Consider the following 18,058-nt stretch of genomic DNA (forward strand, 5'->3'; position numbering starts at 1 on the left):
CCTCCTCCTCTGCGGTTTGCCTGTTCGTTATGTCTCCCCTAATAGGTGAGCAGAGCACAGGTGTGGCGTGTTGCGGGTGATTGCTCCAGGACCGCGTGTGCTTGTTTCCAGTATCCTGGGTGTTAAAAGCTCTCCAGACCTGGTTGAAGGAGGCCGCCGCTTCTCCTTCTCTCCTGCACCGTTTTGCTGATTTTGTTTCCTTTTGCATGACACTTCACATACCCTGATGGCATACGTTTTCGTTTCTTAAGTTTAACAATTACACTGACTTTATTTATTTTACGTTGCTCATTCTTTATCTTTAATAAATATATTTTTGAAATCAAATAATCCGCGTGGTCTCCCCTCTCTGTTGCATAGCCCGGCGTAGGCTGTATGTAACAAAAGTTCCACAATTAAATATCAAGCTCACTGTATTACATATATGCTGATCCTAACAGAACTGCATTTTTTCATAGGTGATTATGACATGTTCCTGCATGCAGACAGGTGTTTTATGACCCCATTCCCTGACCCAAACCAGTTACAATGCAGCTCTAGCCAGGACAAGGGCACACAATGAAATGAACTTTGGTTAACTAAAGGGAAGATTTCAGTGTAAAGTCTGAGGGTTGCACACCTGACAGGGCCTGTGACATTGTTGCATGTGCCATATTACACAACATTGCCAAAAAAAGAAAAAGAAAAGACAAATATGCTTAAGTTCCTTGAGTTTTATTTCAATTGTTCTTTGTAAAGAAAAGCCAGTGGTCAAGTGCCTGCAACAAGAGATATTAGACACATGCCTCATGCAACAAATAAAAAGGAAAAGTTGGCTATACACTGCCCACCTGTAGGCCTATGTCTCCTCTGTCTGTGCTAGATGTGGAATCCTGCAACTTATTTTGCAGCCATAAAGCATACAAGTATAAATTAAGTAAAGTTATTTATGCGCTTGCAGGTAGGCTAGTTCCTCCATATGACAGTTATCTGAGAGGTTATCTATGATCTTTTCTTTCTTTTTTTCTCAGCCTTTTTCTTGGTTGCTTTTATAAACAGACAACCATTTATTTAACAGTGCCTTTTATAAAAGAGACTATAATATAACTAAAAATTACCATTAGGCCTATGTAGAATATTTTTGTATTTCACTTTTATTTGTTCCCATGTTCTAGTGTGGTGACTCTGACATTACAATGAACAAAGTAATTATGCAATTATTAAAATACAAAAATATAGGCTAATAAGTGATAAAAACATCTAACATCGCCACTTCTAACGGATTTAAATTGTCTGCTACTTTTTGCCAGCCCTCTCTCCTGGCTTTTGCAGACTTTGAGGTGTTCCCTGGCGTTTTGATTAAACATTAAAATTACGAATAAACTTCGACTATTAGTTCTTGCTCTGCTGAGGAGAAAAACTGTGCGTAGTGATGTTACGTCTGACACCGACGCTCCGAAGCTTGCTTCAAACTCGAACGGTCCTTGCAATGAACCACTGCTTCGGAGCTTGTATCATTACGTCACAGTCACGTGAAAATGACTTCTGAAGCAAACACACTGGTTCACTCCTGTAGTAAACCACCTGACTGCTTTGACAGCCCAATCCAGTGTTGACAGGTTTGAAACCTGGCGGCTGTATTTCTTATAAAATTGAAGGTAAAAAAAAACTATAGAAACCATTACAGAAATTCTATTGGATTGAATTGTTTTCATGGGAATTTTATTGGTTGTAATGGGAATTATAGTGGTCTCTGTGGGTCTACTGATATGTGTTGGGTTGTATTGGTGGGGGCATTAAATCCTAATGGAATATGTCCCTAACACACTACAAAAAAGAATTATGTAGTGGTTTAAATGGTAAAAGCCAATGGTTCCTATTTTAATACAAACCATTAGAATTTCTGTGATGGTTTCCAACTTTTTTTTAAGCTGGTCTGATCTTCTGTCCTTGTCTAAAGAAATAATTACACACACACATCATGCTTAATGTTTTATTATCAAGGTGAACACATGAAATTCATCAGTATCTGTAAAATTCACCTACATAAATGAGTTTCACAGCACTAAAGCCCAATTTAAGCCTGTTTTATACTTCTGCGTCGAACTGCCGCCATAGCTACGTCGTAGGCTGTGTGTAGCGCGCGTACCCTTCAGCGTACCCTGACGTGCACCTCTCCAAAAATATAACAACGCGTCAATTCTACGCGGACACAAGCGCTGTGATTGGTCTGCCAGAACCCCTCCCTCGGGGTTTCATGCTCCCCAGGTGCGCGTCAACGCGGACAACGACACAGAAGTATAAATTAAAACCAACACGTTGCCTACGGCGTATAGGCTCCGGCGTATGTCCGACGCAGAAGTATAATGAGGCCTTTATACTTCTGCATCGAACTTACGCCGTAGCTACGTCGTAGGCTGTGTGTAGCGCGCGTACCCTTCGGCGTACCCTGACATGCACCTCTCCAAAAATGTAACAACGCGTCAACTCTACGCGGACGCAAGCGCTGTGATTGGTCTGCTAGGACCGCTCCCTCGGGTTTCACATGCTCCCTCTGCGCGTGTGAACGCGGACAACGACGCAGAAGTATAAATGAAAACCAACGCGTTGCCTACAGCGTAGAGCAGGGGTGGGCAAACTTTTTGGCTCAAGGGCCACACTGGGTTTTAAAATTTGACAGAGGGCCGGCCCAGTAGCAGATTATGAAACACGATCTCATGAAAGTGCATATATATACCACGAATTACATTTCTCGTACCATTTATACGCCAAAAATATATATTTTTTGCGTGCATATGCTGCGCACTGTAAACCCATTAGTTAGGATTAGGGGTGCGGAGTGCAATTTCTAAAAAATATTTGAAATAATTTGAAAGATATTTGGAAAAATGTCAGTAACCAAACAGTTGATGGACCCCATTTACTTCCATAGTAGAAAAAAAAAAATACTATGGAAGTCAATGGGGTCCATCAACTGTTTGGTTACCGACATTTTTCAAAATATATTCTTTTGTGTTCAGCAGAAAAAAGAAATTCATACAGGTTTGAAACAACTTGAGGGTGAGTAAATGATGACCGTATTTTAATTTTTGGGCGAACTATCCCTTTAAGTGCGTATCATATGCACGCGAAAACTGCGTTTCATAAGAACTACAAATACAATTCGTGGTATTCGAACTTTCATGAGATCGGGCTGAGCAAACACATTTACGTTGTGGCAACGTCTGCGCGAAATTCAACAACTGAGAGACGACATTCTGACAATACATTTTTTATGCTAGATATCCCCCATTTAGCATGTTATGTTTTGAGGTTAATTTTTAATTAGATGTTTTATAATTATAGCCTATACTTTTTAAATATTGTTTATCCTTATTATTATTTAATGGGCTTAACCGTAAATTAGAAACAAAACACGTAAGTGTACACTTAGAGTAAAAATGACAGAAGGTTACGTTAATTCAACTTTATTAAAACTGAATGGCAATCAATTTGCACTTCCAAAAGTCATACATTTGTGGGGAAAAAAACGAAATAAACGATTATACAAATGTATTTTAAGTATAATAAAATAAAGCATAAAAAGCAAAGGCAGATCAGAACATTTAATGAACAAAACCGGGTTCTGTACATGGTAGACAGGGGAGCGTAACGTTAGTCGAAAGCCGGGCGATAAAGGAGGATACATCCACAAATCGAGAGTAGCTAAACTAAATAGCAGACAAATCAAAGGAAAAGCTAAACGTGTGCAAGCGGTTACCGAACTTTTTTTTCTCTGTGAGTTTTCAAAAAAAGAAATAAACATTAACGTGCACCAAGTCTGTGCGCTTAAATTGCTGTCTGTTTGGTTTCCATGGTGACGCATCTAGCTTGTTACGTGACACACCGCAGCCACAACAGCGCTGAATGAATGATGATCTGCTTTTATGTCATTTTTCCTTTTTTACATTTGCTAGCTATGGCATGAAATATCTGATATTCCGATTGTCAAATATATGCAACGCAATATATATATATATAACGCAAAGTATTGCAAGAAAAAGGCAAAATGAATGCGATCTTTAGACAATTTTTTAAATACTCGACGGGCCGGATTAAACAGCCTATGTGGCCCGCGGGCCGTAGTTTGCCCACCCCTGGCGTAGAGGCTCCGGCGTAGGTCCGACGCAGAAGTATAAATCAGCCTTTCCACTGTTTTAGCTTTGATCGCCTCGGTAAAAACACGTAATAAACGGGGCGTTACTTGCATTTTATGGTTGTCAGCTTTGTTGCATTACATTTACTTCACCAGGAGATGGTGCTGCAATTTCTATCTGAATGAAGCTTCGAGTAATGAACCATTTTCGACACAATTGTATCAGAAAGCAATAATGCTTCGAAACGCTTCATTTGGCCATCACTAACTGTGTGCGCTCTTTGGCCACGCTGAGCAGCCAATAGCAGCATTGCTGATCAATGTTTCTACTATCGATACATATCCCCTTTTAAACCAGCGCATGAACGTGCAATTATCTCAGATAACTCAATCCAGCTATACTAATCATATCTGGCAGGTGTGTTCAAAGAACCTAATTAGCCAGATCATGATTAGCACGATGATATCATTTTGGATGTGTAATTTGATCTCGGATGTTTTAAGCAACGTACGATGAACGGGCCCCATGATTACTAGAAACTTCCTTGCAGGTGTGAGTTGGAGCTGGTTGGAGCTAAACTGTGCAGAGCTGTGGCCCTCAGGGAATTGAGTTTGAGATCAGAACCTCACTGAACCCTTAAAACTCAGCTTCCTGCAAGTGTGTGTGTGTGTGTGTGAGAATGACCGTGTCTTCCATCATCTTGCTTTCTGATTGGATATTGTTTCGTTTCACGTGATAATCTCCAGAGCGTGCACGCGTTTGTCCTCGGAGTTCCCCCCACACATCAGGATTTCTGATCATAAATATTAAACATGTTGAATATTTACGATTCGCAATCGGGGCGGCTCCGACGTTCTTCCGAGCAGGTTCAGACACTCTTAACACACCTCACACCAAGGGGAAATCTGATAAGATGAACCATCAAGATAATCGGGACATAGCTAGGATTGTCGGAAGGGGGGAAATTGGCCCAAAATCAGCCCGATTATCTTTTGGTGTGTACCCAGCATTACGCGCCGCTCGTCTCCCTTCTCTCTCTCCCGCTACAGACCTCGCGGAACCACGCCCCCCTTGCCACAACGACCAAAACAGTCGACACTGAGGACAGGAAGACGACAAAAACTCATTTTTGAGGACAACTTAATGTAGCCTACTGCAAGTACTGCAAAGGAAAAAAGCAAGCGGGCATTTGTTTTGTCTTTTGCACTTTATAGTTTATTAAGGTGTTCATTCTTTTGATATATTTTGAAGCAGTCTAAAAATAATAATTGCATAATTTAAAGAAAATGACAGTTCACCCAAAATAGAAAATTCTGTCATTCATTACTCTCTCCATCATGTCATTCCAAACCCGTAAGACTTTCACTCATCTTCGGAAGACAAATGAAGAACTTTTTGATGAAATTGAGAGATTTCTTTCCCTCCATTGACAGCCTACACAACTACCACTTTGATGCTTTGAAAAAAGTTCATAAAAAGATCATAAAACTAATCCATGTGAATGAGCAGTTTAATCAACTTTTTTCACTGTTCTGTGTGCTCCTAAATTTTTTCATTTAGGAGCACGTGTACTCCTTGGGAAAAAAACTTAGCGTAGAGCCCTGCAGGGTATAATCTAATCATCAGCAGAATTTAGAAAATAGACCCATAGATATGAGATCCTTTATTTGAAACATTTAAAAATGTTGTAGTGTGTTGGCTTTTTAACTTAGAATACAAATGTCTTGTCTTTTACTTTTGTAGCTTTTTTTACTAGTCAGCTCCCGACACGATGTTATTCATTGTACGCGCAAATTCAAAGCGTCGCGTCTGGGCACGTTAATGACGCTTGCGCTCTTTTAAACTCGTAATAAAGCGGTGAATGATTTTTCCAGAAATGACGCTGATCTACAGTACAAGTTTATATTTAGAATACATTGCAATCACTCCAAAATAGATGACGACAACTCACACACCAGCATTACGAGCTGTACGTGCTTCTTTGCGTGCCTATTTAGGCTTTTGCTTCGCAGCACCTGATTTGTAGTTCATTACACAAACTTTCAGAAGCCGGCACCCAATTTGAAACGGAAACATTAATAGGTTAAACTGCAGATGAGTGACAATTCAACAATATCCAATGAACAATGAGGCTAGTATTTCTGCCCGTCTTGACTGGTGGACTATATATATATAGGGGATGTTACGGTTATGGAGGCCCCTCCTCAAAGCCAGAGGCCCAAAGCAATCGTCTGCTCTGCCTATAGCTAGCGCCGGCCCTGCATGACAGTATATGACAGGGAACATCACTATAAACTAATGCAAAAAAGGAACATAAAGTTACTTACGCATCCATTGACTTGTTCAGATGGTCTGCAGCATCACCGCCTCCCAAACTCTTCAGATGTTTACTCTGAAAAGGAGCAACAAGAAATTAAAAATATAACCAGAAAAAGTGGTCAGTAGAGTCCAGACCTCCACAAAGAAGGCACATGATGAGGACGAGGAGTTTGTAGTGGTCACCAAGGTGAACAGGCCAATTGTCATAATGAAACTTTGCCAGCACTTTACAAGATTAATTATTTAACCCTTTTGTTGTCTTCGTTTTTTTATAGCACTTGTTGTAGAGAAAAAAGTAAAGCACCATGGTACAACAATACTACGCATGTTCTAAAGAGAGAAACACGTAATTTAGAGCGTAAATGGAAACAAACTAATTTAGAGGTCTTTAGAATCGCGTGGAAAGACAGTATGTCACGTTATAAAAAGGCCCTAAAAGCAGCCAGGGCTGAGCACCTCCGCAAACTAATAGAAAACAACCAAAACAATCCAAGGTTTTTATTTAACACCGTGGCTAGACTAACAAATAAACAGACGTCACCTGAACAAAATATCCCGTTACAGTTTAGTAGTAATGATTTCATGAATTTCTTCACTGAGAAAATAGAAAGCATCAGAACCACAATTGTAAACGTTCAATCTTCAATCGCGCCTTATAATTCAGCCTCAATTATCACCCCGCAGGAACAATTACAGTGCTTTACAACTATAGAACAAAAAGAGTTAAATAAACTTATCACTTCATCTAAAACAACAACATGTTTATTAGATCCTATACCAACTAAACTACTGAAAGAAGTGTTACCTATAGTGGAAGAGCCTCTCCTCAATATTATTAACTCATCTTTATCTTTAGGTCATGTTCCAAGAACATTTAAACTGGCAGTTAGGGCTGGACGATTTAAATCGTGAGATTGTTATGCGCATCTCGTCAGTAAAGCCGGTTCCTTGATTAGTAGTAAATCGCCATCACCTGCTTTCAGATGGAGCGGCATTTACTACAAAGAGCCGTAGTTAACTGACAAGCTGAGTGATATCGCATTAAAATCGCGGACGTATCGCCAGTCTGGATTCAGGCCGCACCATAGCACTGAAACTGCGCTCGTTAAAATCACAAATTATTTACTTTTAGCTTCTGACCAAGGCTGTATCTCAATACTAGTTTTACTTAGTCATGCGTTCGATACTATAGATCACACAATACAAAATTATACTGGTGTTCAAGGACAAGCATTAAGCTGGTTCAGATCATACTTATCTGACCGCTACCATTTTGTCTATTTAAATGGAGAAAAATCGATCATAACTTCAGTTAACTATGGAGTGCCGCAGGGATCTGTGTTAGGCCCTCTATTATTCTCAATATACAGTACCAGTCAAAAGTTTGGAAACACTACACTTTGGTGTCTTATGATCCTTCAGAAATCATTCTAATATGATAATTTGATACTCAGTTATTATCAATGATGGAAACAGTTGTGCTGTTTAATATATTTTTTTGGAATACTTTTTTCAGGATTCATTGATGAGTAAAACGTTAACAGCATTTATTCATAAAAACAGCATTTATTCAAAATAAAAACATTTCTAACAATATAAATCGTTACCATCACCTTTTATCAATTTAACACATTCTTGTTGAATTAAAGTACTAATTTCTTAAAAAAAGAAATAGTTATTGTTCCCAAACTTTTGAACGGTAGTGTATATTGTTACAAAAGATTTCTATTCTAAATAAATACAGTTCTTTTTAACTTTTTATTCATCAAATAATCCTGAAAAAAGTATCTCAGGTTATAAAAAAATATTAAGCAGCACAACTGTTTCCAACATTGATCATAAATCAGCATATTAGAATGATTTCTGAAGGATCATAAGACACCAAAGACTGGAGTACTTGCTGATGAAAATTCAGCTTTGCATCACAAAAATAAATTACATTTTAAAGTATATTAAAAAAGAGAACCATTATTTTAAATTGTAATAATATTTCTTTTTTTTTTTTTTTTTTTTTTTAACTGCAGGCTTGATGAGCATAAGAGACTTCTTTCAAAAACATTAAAAATAGTAGTGTTTCCAAACTTTTGACTGGTACTGTATATGATGCCACTTGGAAATATTATAAGGAAACATGGAATTAGTTTCCATTGTTATGCTGATGACACTCAAATATATATTTCATCACGGTCGGATGAAAACGCTAAATTATCCAAATTGACAGAGTGTGTTAAAGATATAAAAGATTGGATGACGCGTAATTTTCTTTTATTAAATCCAGACAAGAAGGAGGTACTACTTATCGGTTCAAAAAAATGCCCACAAAACCTCTCACAATACAACTTTAACATAGTAGGATGTCCTGTTACTTTATCCTCTACAGTAAAAGACCTGGGTGTTATACTAGACTACAACCTGTCTTTTGAAAATCATATTTCATATGTTACAAAAACAGCCTTTTTTCACCTTAGAAACATTGCTAAGCTACGTAATATGCTATCAGTTTCTGATGCAGAAAAGTTAGTTCATGCATTCATGACCTCGAGACTAGATTACTGTAATGCTTTATTAGCTGGTTGTCCTGCATCCTCAATAAACAAGCTACAGTTAGTCCAAAATGCAGCCACTAGAGTTCTTACTAGATCAAGAAAATATGATCATATAACACCGATTTTATCATCACTACATTGGTTACCTATAAAGTTACGTATTAATTACAAGGTATTGCTACTGACTTATAAAGCCCTAAACAGCTTAGCTCCAGTCTATTTAACGGATCTTCTATCGCCCTATAATCCATCGCGCTCTTTAAGATCACTAAATTCGAGGATACCTAGGATATCCATATCCACCAAAGGAGGGAGAGCATTTTCACATTTAGCTCCAAAACTCTGGAATAGTCTTCCTGATACTGTTCGTTGCTCAGACTCACTCTCCCAGTTTAAAACTAGATTAAAGACGCATCTCTTCAGCCAGGCATTTCATAATATTTTTAATCTTACAGTTAAATCCGGCCTCTAGTTCATAAACGCCAGAGGAGAACTGGCCCCCGACTGAGCCTGGATTCTCCCAAGGTTTTTTTTTTCTCCATTAGGTCACCTGATGGAGTTTTAGGTCACCATTAGGTCACTTGATGGAGTTTTTCGGTTCCTTGCCACTGTTGCTCAGTTGGGGATATTTAATTTAATTTAATCAATCAATAATACTATTGATCAGCCTTACCAAACGTGGACGTTTTTTTTCCACTAGAAACAAACCTTGTTGTGTTATTTTGATTTAACACTGTGAAGCTGCTTTGATACAATCTGTATTGTGATATACAAATATACTTGACTTGACTTGACTTTTCAGTACAACAAAAACATACAGTGACCACTGTCAAGCTTTAAAATGACAAAAACAAACTATAAAACATACAAATGGACACTATATAACAAGTCTCTGACCTTCGTGCCTGGCATTCCTGGTGGTCCTGGAGGGCCAGGACGGCCTACACTTCCATAACCAGGTTGACCTGGCTTCCCTTTCACATCCTTATCACCTGCAACAATGAGAAGAAATTGAGATGAGTGAGAGAGAGGAGTGGCACCATTAGAAGTCACCCATCCACAACATTAAACCGCCAAGGGAAAATTGGATTCAAAACCATATTTTTTTGTCTAATTTGAAACTAATGAATGCTGTTTGTAGATTTATCAGAAACAAACTTTGTTGGTTATGTTGACTTATTTTATTTCTTTAAGTTTCTTCCCACCTTTGGGACCAGTGAGTCCAGGAACTCCTGGTATTGACAGTCCTTTCTCCCCTTTTAAACCACACAATCCCGGAGATCCCTGAACCCCAGCACAACCATCATTACCTAAAACATACATTAATTCATGATTATCCATTCTACATCCTGTTCTCAGTCTACTTCTCCATCCGCCAAGTCTTTTATCCCCTCTGCTTACCTGGAGGTCCTGGTAGACCAGGTGGACCAGGCAGTCCAGGTTCACCTGGGTCTCCAGGTGTTGTTTGTACTGGTCCTGGAGATCCTTTCTCATCTGTGGGATGCAACTGTAATATTTAAGCCTATAATTTCTCCTTCATACCACTAGCGGTCACCTGCTTCTGAGTTTTACTACTGTTTGAAGCAGGGCTTAAAAACGAAAAAAAAAATCAATCGGTTCACTCCGAGCAGAATCGATATTTTAACGTTTCCGTTTTTGCGTTCCTCGTTAAACATTACCGTTCCGAAACCGGTTTGATTAGATAAAATACCGGTTAATAACGTTATTTTAATTTAGCCTATACTTTAAACAAATATGTATAAATAAGACTAATTTTCACTCAAAAATAAGATAACACATGATAATTAAACTTGAACATTTATTTCATAACATTGTTAAAACCACAACAGAAATACCTGTATTAATTACAAAGCATAAACAGCTGGAAAAATATTGACCTGTTTTACTGGACCGTTAGACAATCGAAATTGGCACTCTTATGGCTAATTCTTTTCTGAAGAGTGATACAATTATTTGTACCTATTATTATTATTATTTTTATTTTTTTTTGCAACACGAATTGTTTTAGAAATTACATGATATAAAAATTATATAAACTGGACAATCATTGCTCTTTTAATGCACCGTCAACTGCTAATTTCAAAGCAAACACTGCGCAACACTGCATCACATAAACAATTTCATTCTGCGAAGCACGATCACTTAATGCAATAACATTGTAAAACTACAACAAATTTTCTACTATTTTTAATACAAAGCATTAAAAGTCTATAAAGAAAACATTTACCTGTCCTGTTTTTGGCTACCTGAAAGACTATAGAAAAAAATGTGCGATAGTTGCTAGCACTTATACGAAATCCATAAACTTTTTGAGCTTAAAGTCCGTACTGCTTGTTTAAACGTACGAAAAGAATGTCCTCCAATACCTGTGCATTCATTGAAGACCTCAGTGGGGAAAGAATGTACTTGAGGCATGAAAATGCGCGCTCTACGCTGACTTGCGTTACCGGTAGTGCAATTGCAAGTTTGTACAAATCGTCAACGTCACAATTCTGAACTACTAAATTTATGATTGGTCAATGGCAAATTAAAATATTAAAGAGAACGATAAAATAACGTTATTAACCGGTTTATAGTCATTTTAAATAAACGTTTCTGTTCAGAACGATTAAAATTGATTTTGTTTTCGGTTTCGTTTTTGTTCCTGTTCAAATTTCGTTCGTTTCCGGTTTTCGTTTTCGTTCCTTGAACCGGTTCAGAGCCCTGGTTTGAAGGCCTGTGTCTGCTTTGCATTTGTATTCCAACAAAGGAATGTGCTTTAAAGACCCCTGTGGTGAAAATCAAGTTTTTAAATGTTTATATGTGGTGTTTTTAATATGCTTTAAGACAAACCATGTGCAAATTCATCAGTCAACATCATTGCTGACTATTTTCTCCTTGAAACTACAGTTAACCAAAAACAATTAAAAAAATGCGGGACCTCTGAAGCTTGGTGTGAGTGTGTGCTTTTCTACTCAACACCCTCTACATCATGGGGTTAAACTATTCAGTAACATCCCATATTTTATCATACATTGCATCAGTTCATACCTGGTTCTCCAGGATTTCCTTGCCGGCCCACTACTCCCACACTTCCTTTCTCTCCTTCCTTTGATGCCCCTGGTTGCCCAACACCCATTGACCCTTGGCTGCCCATTGGACCTGTGCAGCCACGGTCCCCACAAATCCCTGGATCTCCTTGGTTGCCCTTAGGCCCTGGAGGACTCTGGAAAAAGTCAGTTTCAAGTTCTGTCAACATCCAAACTTGTGGCTTTAAAATTGGTTACACAAATTTATACCAACATTATAGCAGTTATCTCAAAGTTTATGATTACAACAAGTTCCAAGTACTAACTGGGTTTCCTTTTGCTCCTGGTGGTCCTTTGAAGCCTGGGGTGCCCGGCATACCATCTTGCCCCTTTATCCCCAATGATCCTACTCCACCACAGTTTCCTTTCTCTCCTTTCTCCCCAATCTCAGATCTCATCCCTAGATCTCCTTTGGGCCCTGGAGGCCCTGGAAATCCTGGAGGACCTAAGAAACCCTGTGAAAACATTTTAATTCACATCATAGACAATTGTTCTTGAGAATATGAAACCTTTGTTTGCAATACCAACTGCATAATGGGAGTGGACAAATAATAGTTTTTGCTGAGTTATGAGGATGATGATTGGGTTTAGTGGCAGTATGCAGCTAAACTGACCGGAGAACCCGGTGGACCCTCTGGACCTTTGATGCCTTGGCATCCTTTAATGCCTTGAACTCCTCCAAGACCTGCACAAAGAAATTGAATTTGAGGTCTGTTACTGAAACCAAACCAAATCAATTAAATAAAAAAGTGCTTTAAAGCAGAGATGCACCAATATGGATGCACCATAGGAGGTTTCCTCATAGGCTGTTATAGATATTGTAAAGATGTTACATAATGACTTCACCTGGATTTCCAGGTTCGCCTGAAACTCCAGATGGTCCTGGAGGTCCAGGGTCAGCAGCAGAAGCAGCACACAGTCTGCAAAGTTCTCCTTGCTCTCCTGTATTAAAATAATGGAAAACAGCATTAGGTGATTAGCATGTTTACTGGTTGTACTTTATGCATTCATGTAACATACACTTTTTTAAAGGAATGTTTTAGGTCCAACTATATGGGCAACAATATGGGCAACATTTGTGGCATGCTGCCGTTTACCTTAGAAAATAATTATTATGGGGAAAGACATACTGTAGCAAATGATTAATCTAAGTTGTTTTCAGTAGTAATGAGCTTAATTTAACCATTGAACCTGAAATATTTATTTTAACATACACCATGAAAAGAGTGAATCTCACCTGGTTTTCCAGGATCTCCATGCAGGCCCTCAGGGCCTGTTAGGCCTTTGACAGAAATAACAATATTTGGTTTTATACTTTGTATGTAATAATTAACTATAATTATACTTATTTTATTAAGCCAATGTCATTCGAAAGTTCAGAGTTGATAAAGTTTTTTACATGAATCATGATATGCTCAACAAGTCTGCATTCATTTGATCAAAAATACAATAAAACAGCAAAATTGTAAAATATTCTTATTATTTCAAATACCAGTTTTCTATTTTAATATAATTTAAAATGTAATTTATTCCTGTGATGTCAAAGCTGAGTTTTCAGCATCATTCATCCAGTCTTCAGTGTCACATGATCCTTCAGAAATCATTATAATATGCTGATTTGCTGCTCAAGCAATATTTATTATTATTATCAATGCTGGAAGCAGTTGTGCTGCCTAATATTTTTGAGGGAATCGTGATACATTTTTTCGGCTATTTAAAATATAACAATATACATGTCTTTACTGCCACTTTTGATCAATGAAAGAAAACTAGTTCATAGCATATTTAACTGGTTTTGTTGGTTATCTTTGAATGAAAGCAGTTTTAATTAATTTGATTACTAACCTTCACTACCTTGTAGACCAGGAGGTCCTGGTGGCCCTGGAATACCTTTTTGACCTTTGATCTGCGTATTAATTATAACAAACTAAAATACAAATTTAAATAACACTTCAAAGTTACTTCATTAAATATGATTACTTTTTAAATGTAAAGAGACAGATATCATTATTGCTTCACCATTAAGTCTTAATTTAGTCTTTATACATGAAAATATAGGCTAGATGCCTTTTAAATTTTAGGACTGGGGGCCCTCGCACTAAGATGATCATATTTGGGGGTCCATGGCATCTAAAGATTTAAAACCACTGCACTAGGACCAGAAGAGAAATGTTCAAACTGGAAGAAAGAAAGAAAGAAAGAAAGAAAGAAAGAAAGAAAGAAAGAAAGAAAGAAAGAAAGAAAGAAAGAAAGAAAGAAAGAAAGAAAGAAAGAAAGAAAGAAAGAAAGAAAGATAATAACAGAGTAGGAGATTAATCAATGTCATAAATTCTTCTAGTGGTCAAAGTCTGTCAAACAAAAAAGCAGAAGGAAACTAGGAAATGCATTTAGACTAAATAAAAAAAAGTTACAAAAATGTTTTTGCACAACTGAAATATCTAAATGCATATAGCTAAAATAATATGATGCTGGAAAATAAATACTGTGAAAATTTGACTCAGGAACCTAATTACATTATTAATCAACTTATTAAGTCTATAGAATGTCATCCGTTTTATTCTCCATCTCCACCAGCTAAAATTGTTTGTAAAAGTGAAAGACTCAAATTCCTGATCAACATGCAGCATCTTCCCAACATCACACACTAGTTTTCTGACTTCCTGCAGCTTGGAATGGCTGAGCTCAGTCAGGCCTTCTGATTGGTCAAACATGCAGAAAGATAAACGTGGCGGGGTCCGTCCTGCATCTGTAAATCCCCCGGTGGGCCACGATGGGTCCTACAGGCTTAATATGAATGGGACTCTGAATCAACAGCAGTGTGGCCAACTTAGCGCCTTTGTTGCTATTTTTAGCGACTTTTCAGACCCCTTTAGCGACATTTTTTCAAAAAAGCGGCAAGCGACAAAGCTAGAGACTTTTTGGTCAAACTTTAGTAAGCTTCAAATGTTGCCAGTACTGTCCTGCGAGCGCAAGGTCTTGCTTTCTCTTTGCCGTCACTCTCTCTAGCTGCGTCTACCCTGTTCAGAATGAGACGGAGCAGCAGCACATTCATCTAATGAGCGCACGGCTGCTGACAGACGTGAATGAGCAGTGTTTTTCCACAGATTATCACTTATCTGCTTCTCTTTTGTTTTATATTTAAAGAATTTAGTTTGACCATTTTAATTTCTATTCTTTTCTTGTGCATATCACTTGTAATACTCACTATCATACTTTTAAATTGTTGTGTATTGCATTATACAAGTTGCATGTTTTGTCCGTACGGGACTCCGTACTGGTTCTCTGTTGTACATGCGCAGATCAGCCCAGTGTTATTTTCTTTAGTGAAAGAGTCAGTAAAACAGCTGCCATGCTAAAAAGCTCTTGTCAGTGTCGTCATTAAAATGAATCATCATCGTTCCACGATGTAACAAAACTGGCGACGAGGATAAACACTCTCTTCTCGCTCTGCGATATTTGTAAAAGTGCGTGCTATTCAGCTGACAGCGGCTCGCGAGTGCGACCGCGTGCGTTCATCGGAAGCTTACAGGCAAAACGCACGTCCGTGCACAGCTCGTCGCGCTGGGAAATAGCGCAAACAGAGAAAGAAACGACAGTGAGACATCACGAAGACGAGGCAAAACTGCACGGGAGGGAAAAGAGACCGCTACAAAAGAAGAGTGAGTGGTAAAGTACACTGACAAACAGAATGAAAATGGCGGGTCTAGTGGGGCAAATCGGATCATATGATGAAACTGTCGAGCAGTGGAGCTCGTATACGGAGCGGTTTGATTATTTTGTCAAAGCTAACGGGATAAAAGATGAGGTTCTAGTGCCAACTTTTCTCAGTGTAATGGGAAGTAAGACATATAATTTACTGCGTAGCCTGGTCCAGCCTGATAAACCTGGTGATAAATCATTCAAGGACATTGTAACAATACTCCAGGGACATTATGCACCAAAACCCCTCATCATCGCTGAAAGATTCCGCTTTCATAAACGCAATCAGTTAGAGGGAGAATCAATTGCACAATTTGTGGCTGTACTGAAGCGTCTATCAGAACACTGTGAGTTCGGCACAACACTGAGTGACACTATAAGAGACAGATTGGTGTGCGGATTGCGTAGTGAGACCATTCAAAAGCGACTCCTATGTGAAAGTAAACTAACTCTAGAGCGAGCAATGGAAATCAGTGTATCCATGGAAATGGCTGCAAAAGATGCACAAGAGTTAAGCACATCCAGTCAAGTCCACAAAGTGTACAGTGAAAGAATGAAACATGATAGTAAGAAAGCATGTCACCGCTGTGGAAAGAGTGGTCATCTGGCACAAGAATGTTGGTTCAAAGACAAAGACTGCAGAAACTGTGGAAAAACAGGTCATATTGAACGTGTATGCCAAAACAAAAAGCAAAATGAGAAAGTAAACCCAGCCAAACCTGTGGAGGCTAAGAAAAGCTATGTCAGAAAATTCAAAAAGAAAAACATAAATCAGGTAGAATATACAGGGCAACAACAAGAAGATGAATCTGATGAAAATGAATATTCACATGAAATGTCTGTGTCTTCAAATTCTGATGGCTACTGGGTGACGCCACTGCTTGATGGAAAGGCTGTTCCCATGCAAGTGGACACAGGAGCCGCTGTATCGCTCATTGCGGAGTCAACTTACCAAGAGAAGTGGCCATACCTTTGTCTCAAGGAAGCAAAGCTGACATTGAAAACATACACAGGCGAGCTGGTACCTCTCTCTGGAGTTGTGGATGTGACTGTAGAACTAAACAAACAGAAGGTAAACTTACCACTGTATATTGTGAAAGGCAGTAGTCACACAGCTCTGTTGGGCCGCTCATGGCTTGAAAAAATAAAGCTAAATTGGCAGGAAGTACATTTAGTGGCAAAAGAGTCGACCAGCTTACAACACATCTTGAGGAAGCATACAGAGGTGTTTGGAGATGAATTGGGAAACATGAAAGACATCACTGTAAAGCTGGAAATTAAGACCGATAGTAAGCCTAAGTGTTTAAAAGCTCGCCCTGTTCCTTACGCGATAAAGCCTAAGGTAGAAACTGAACTCGACCGTCTGGAGGAAACCGGCGTACTGAAGAAAGTGAGTGTTAGCGAGTGGGCCACACCAATTGTTCCTGTATTGAAGAAGGATGGTTCAGTCAGAATTTGTGGCGACTTCAAGGTAACTGTCAACCCTGTTCTAACTGTAGAACAATACCCCTTGCCGCTAATTGATGATCTTTTTGCGGGGTTAGCAGGCGGTCAGAAATTCAGCAAGATAGATTTATGTCAAGCTTACCTTCAAATGCAGGTTGATCCTGTTTCTCAAGATCTGCTGACCATCGTGACACACAAGGGCCTGTACAGATATCAGAGGCTTCCTTTCGGCATAACTTCAGCTCCAGCGTTGTTCCAGCGTGCCATGGACCAGATTTTGAGTGGATTGAATGGAGTACAGTGTTATCTTGATGATCTGTTAATCACAGGAAAAGATGATGAGGAGCATCTCAGGAACCTGAACGCAACACTACAAAGACTAAAAGAGTATGGCCTTCGGGTAAAGAAAGACAAATGTGACTTCTTCCAGCCCACTATCGAGTATCTAGGACACGTAATTGACAGCGCTGGTCTTCACAAAGCACCATCAAAGGTAAAAGCTATTGTGGATGCGCCATCTCCAAAGAATGTGAGCCAGCTGCGATCATTCCTAGGATTGTTAACATACTACGCAAAGTTCATACCTAACCTTTCCAGTAGACTTCGTCCACTACATGAACTGTTAAACAAGTCTAAACAATGGAAATGGTCTGACAAATGTGAGAAGGCGTTCAGGGATGTGAAATGCACATTAACGCAATCGGAGGTCCTCACACATTACAACCCTGCACTACCGATACAGTTGGCATGTGATGCTTCACCGTATGGTGTCGGTGCAGTACTTTCACATGTAATGCCATCCGGTGAAGAAAGGCCAATTGCGTTTGCGTCGAGGACTCTGAAC

General features: G+C 38.8%; 1 protein-coding gene across 2 annotated transcripts in view; it reads right to left on the reverse strand.

Annotated features, from left to right (window-relative positions):
- LOC311297301 (uncharacterized protein) overlaps window positions 1–18,058 on the reverse strand; it is a 42,829-nt gene that overhangs the window by 12,027 nt on the left and 12,744 nt on the right. For both annotated transcript variants that reach the window (XM_084419539.1, XM_084419540.1), the window contains exons 2-11: window positions 13,915–13,975; window positions 13,307–13,351; window positions 12,916–13,011; window positions 12,684–12,754; window positions 12,336–12,524; window positions 12,032–12,206; window positions 10,382–10,474; window positions 10,186–10,290; window positions 9,878–9,972; window positions 6,443–6,507 (exon numbers count right to left, since the gene is read on the reverse strand). In XM_084419539.1, coding sequence (XP_084275665.1) covers window positions 6,443–6,507; window positions 9,878–9,972; window positions 10,186–10,290; window positions 10,382–10,474; window positions 12,032–12,206; window positions 12,336–12,524; window positions 12,684–12,754; window positions 12,916–13,011; window positions 13,307–13,351; window positions 13,915–13,975 — 995 coding nt within the window. The remainder of the gene's footprint in view (window positions 1–6,442; window positions 6,508–9,877; window positions 9,973–10,185; window positions 10,291–10,381; window positions 10,475–12,031; window positions 12,207–12,335; window positions 12,525–12,683; window positions 12,755–12,915; window positions 13,012–13,306; window positions 13,352–13,914; window positions 13,976–18,058) is intronic.

This window comes from Rutilus rutilus (genome assembly GCF_951802725.1).
Source record: "Rutilus rutilus genome assembly, chromosome: 9".
Classification (NCBI taxonomy): domain Eukaryota; kingdom Metazoa; phylum Chordata; class Actinopteri; order Cypriniformes; family Leuciscidae; genus Rutilus; species Rutilus rutilus.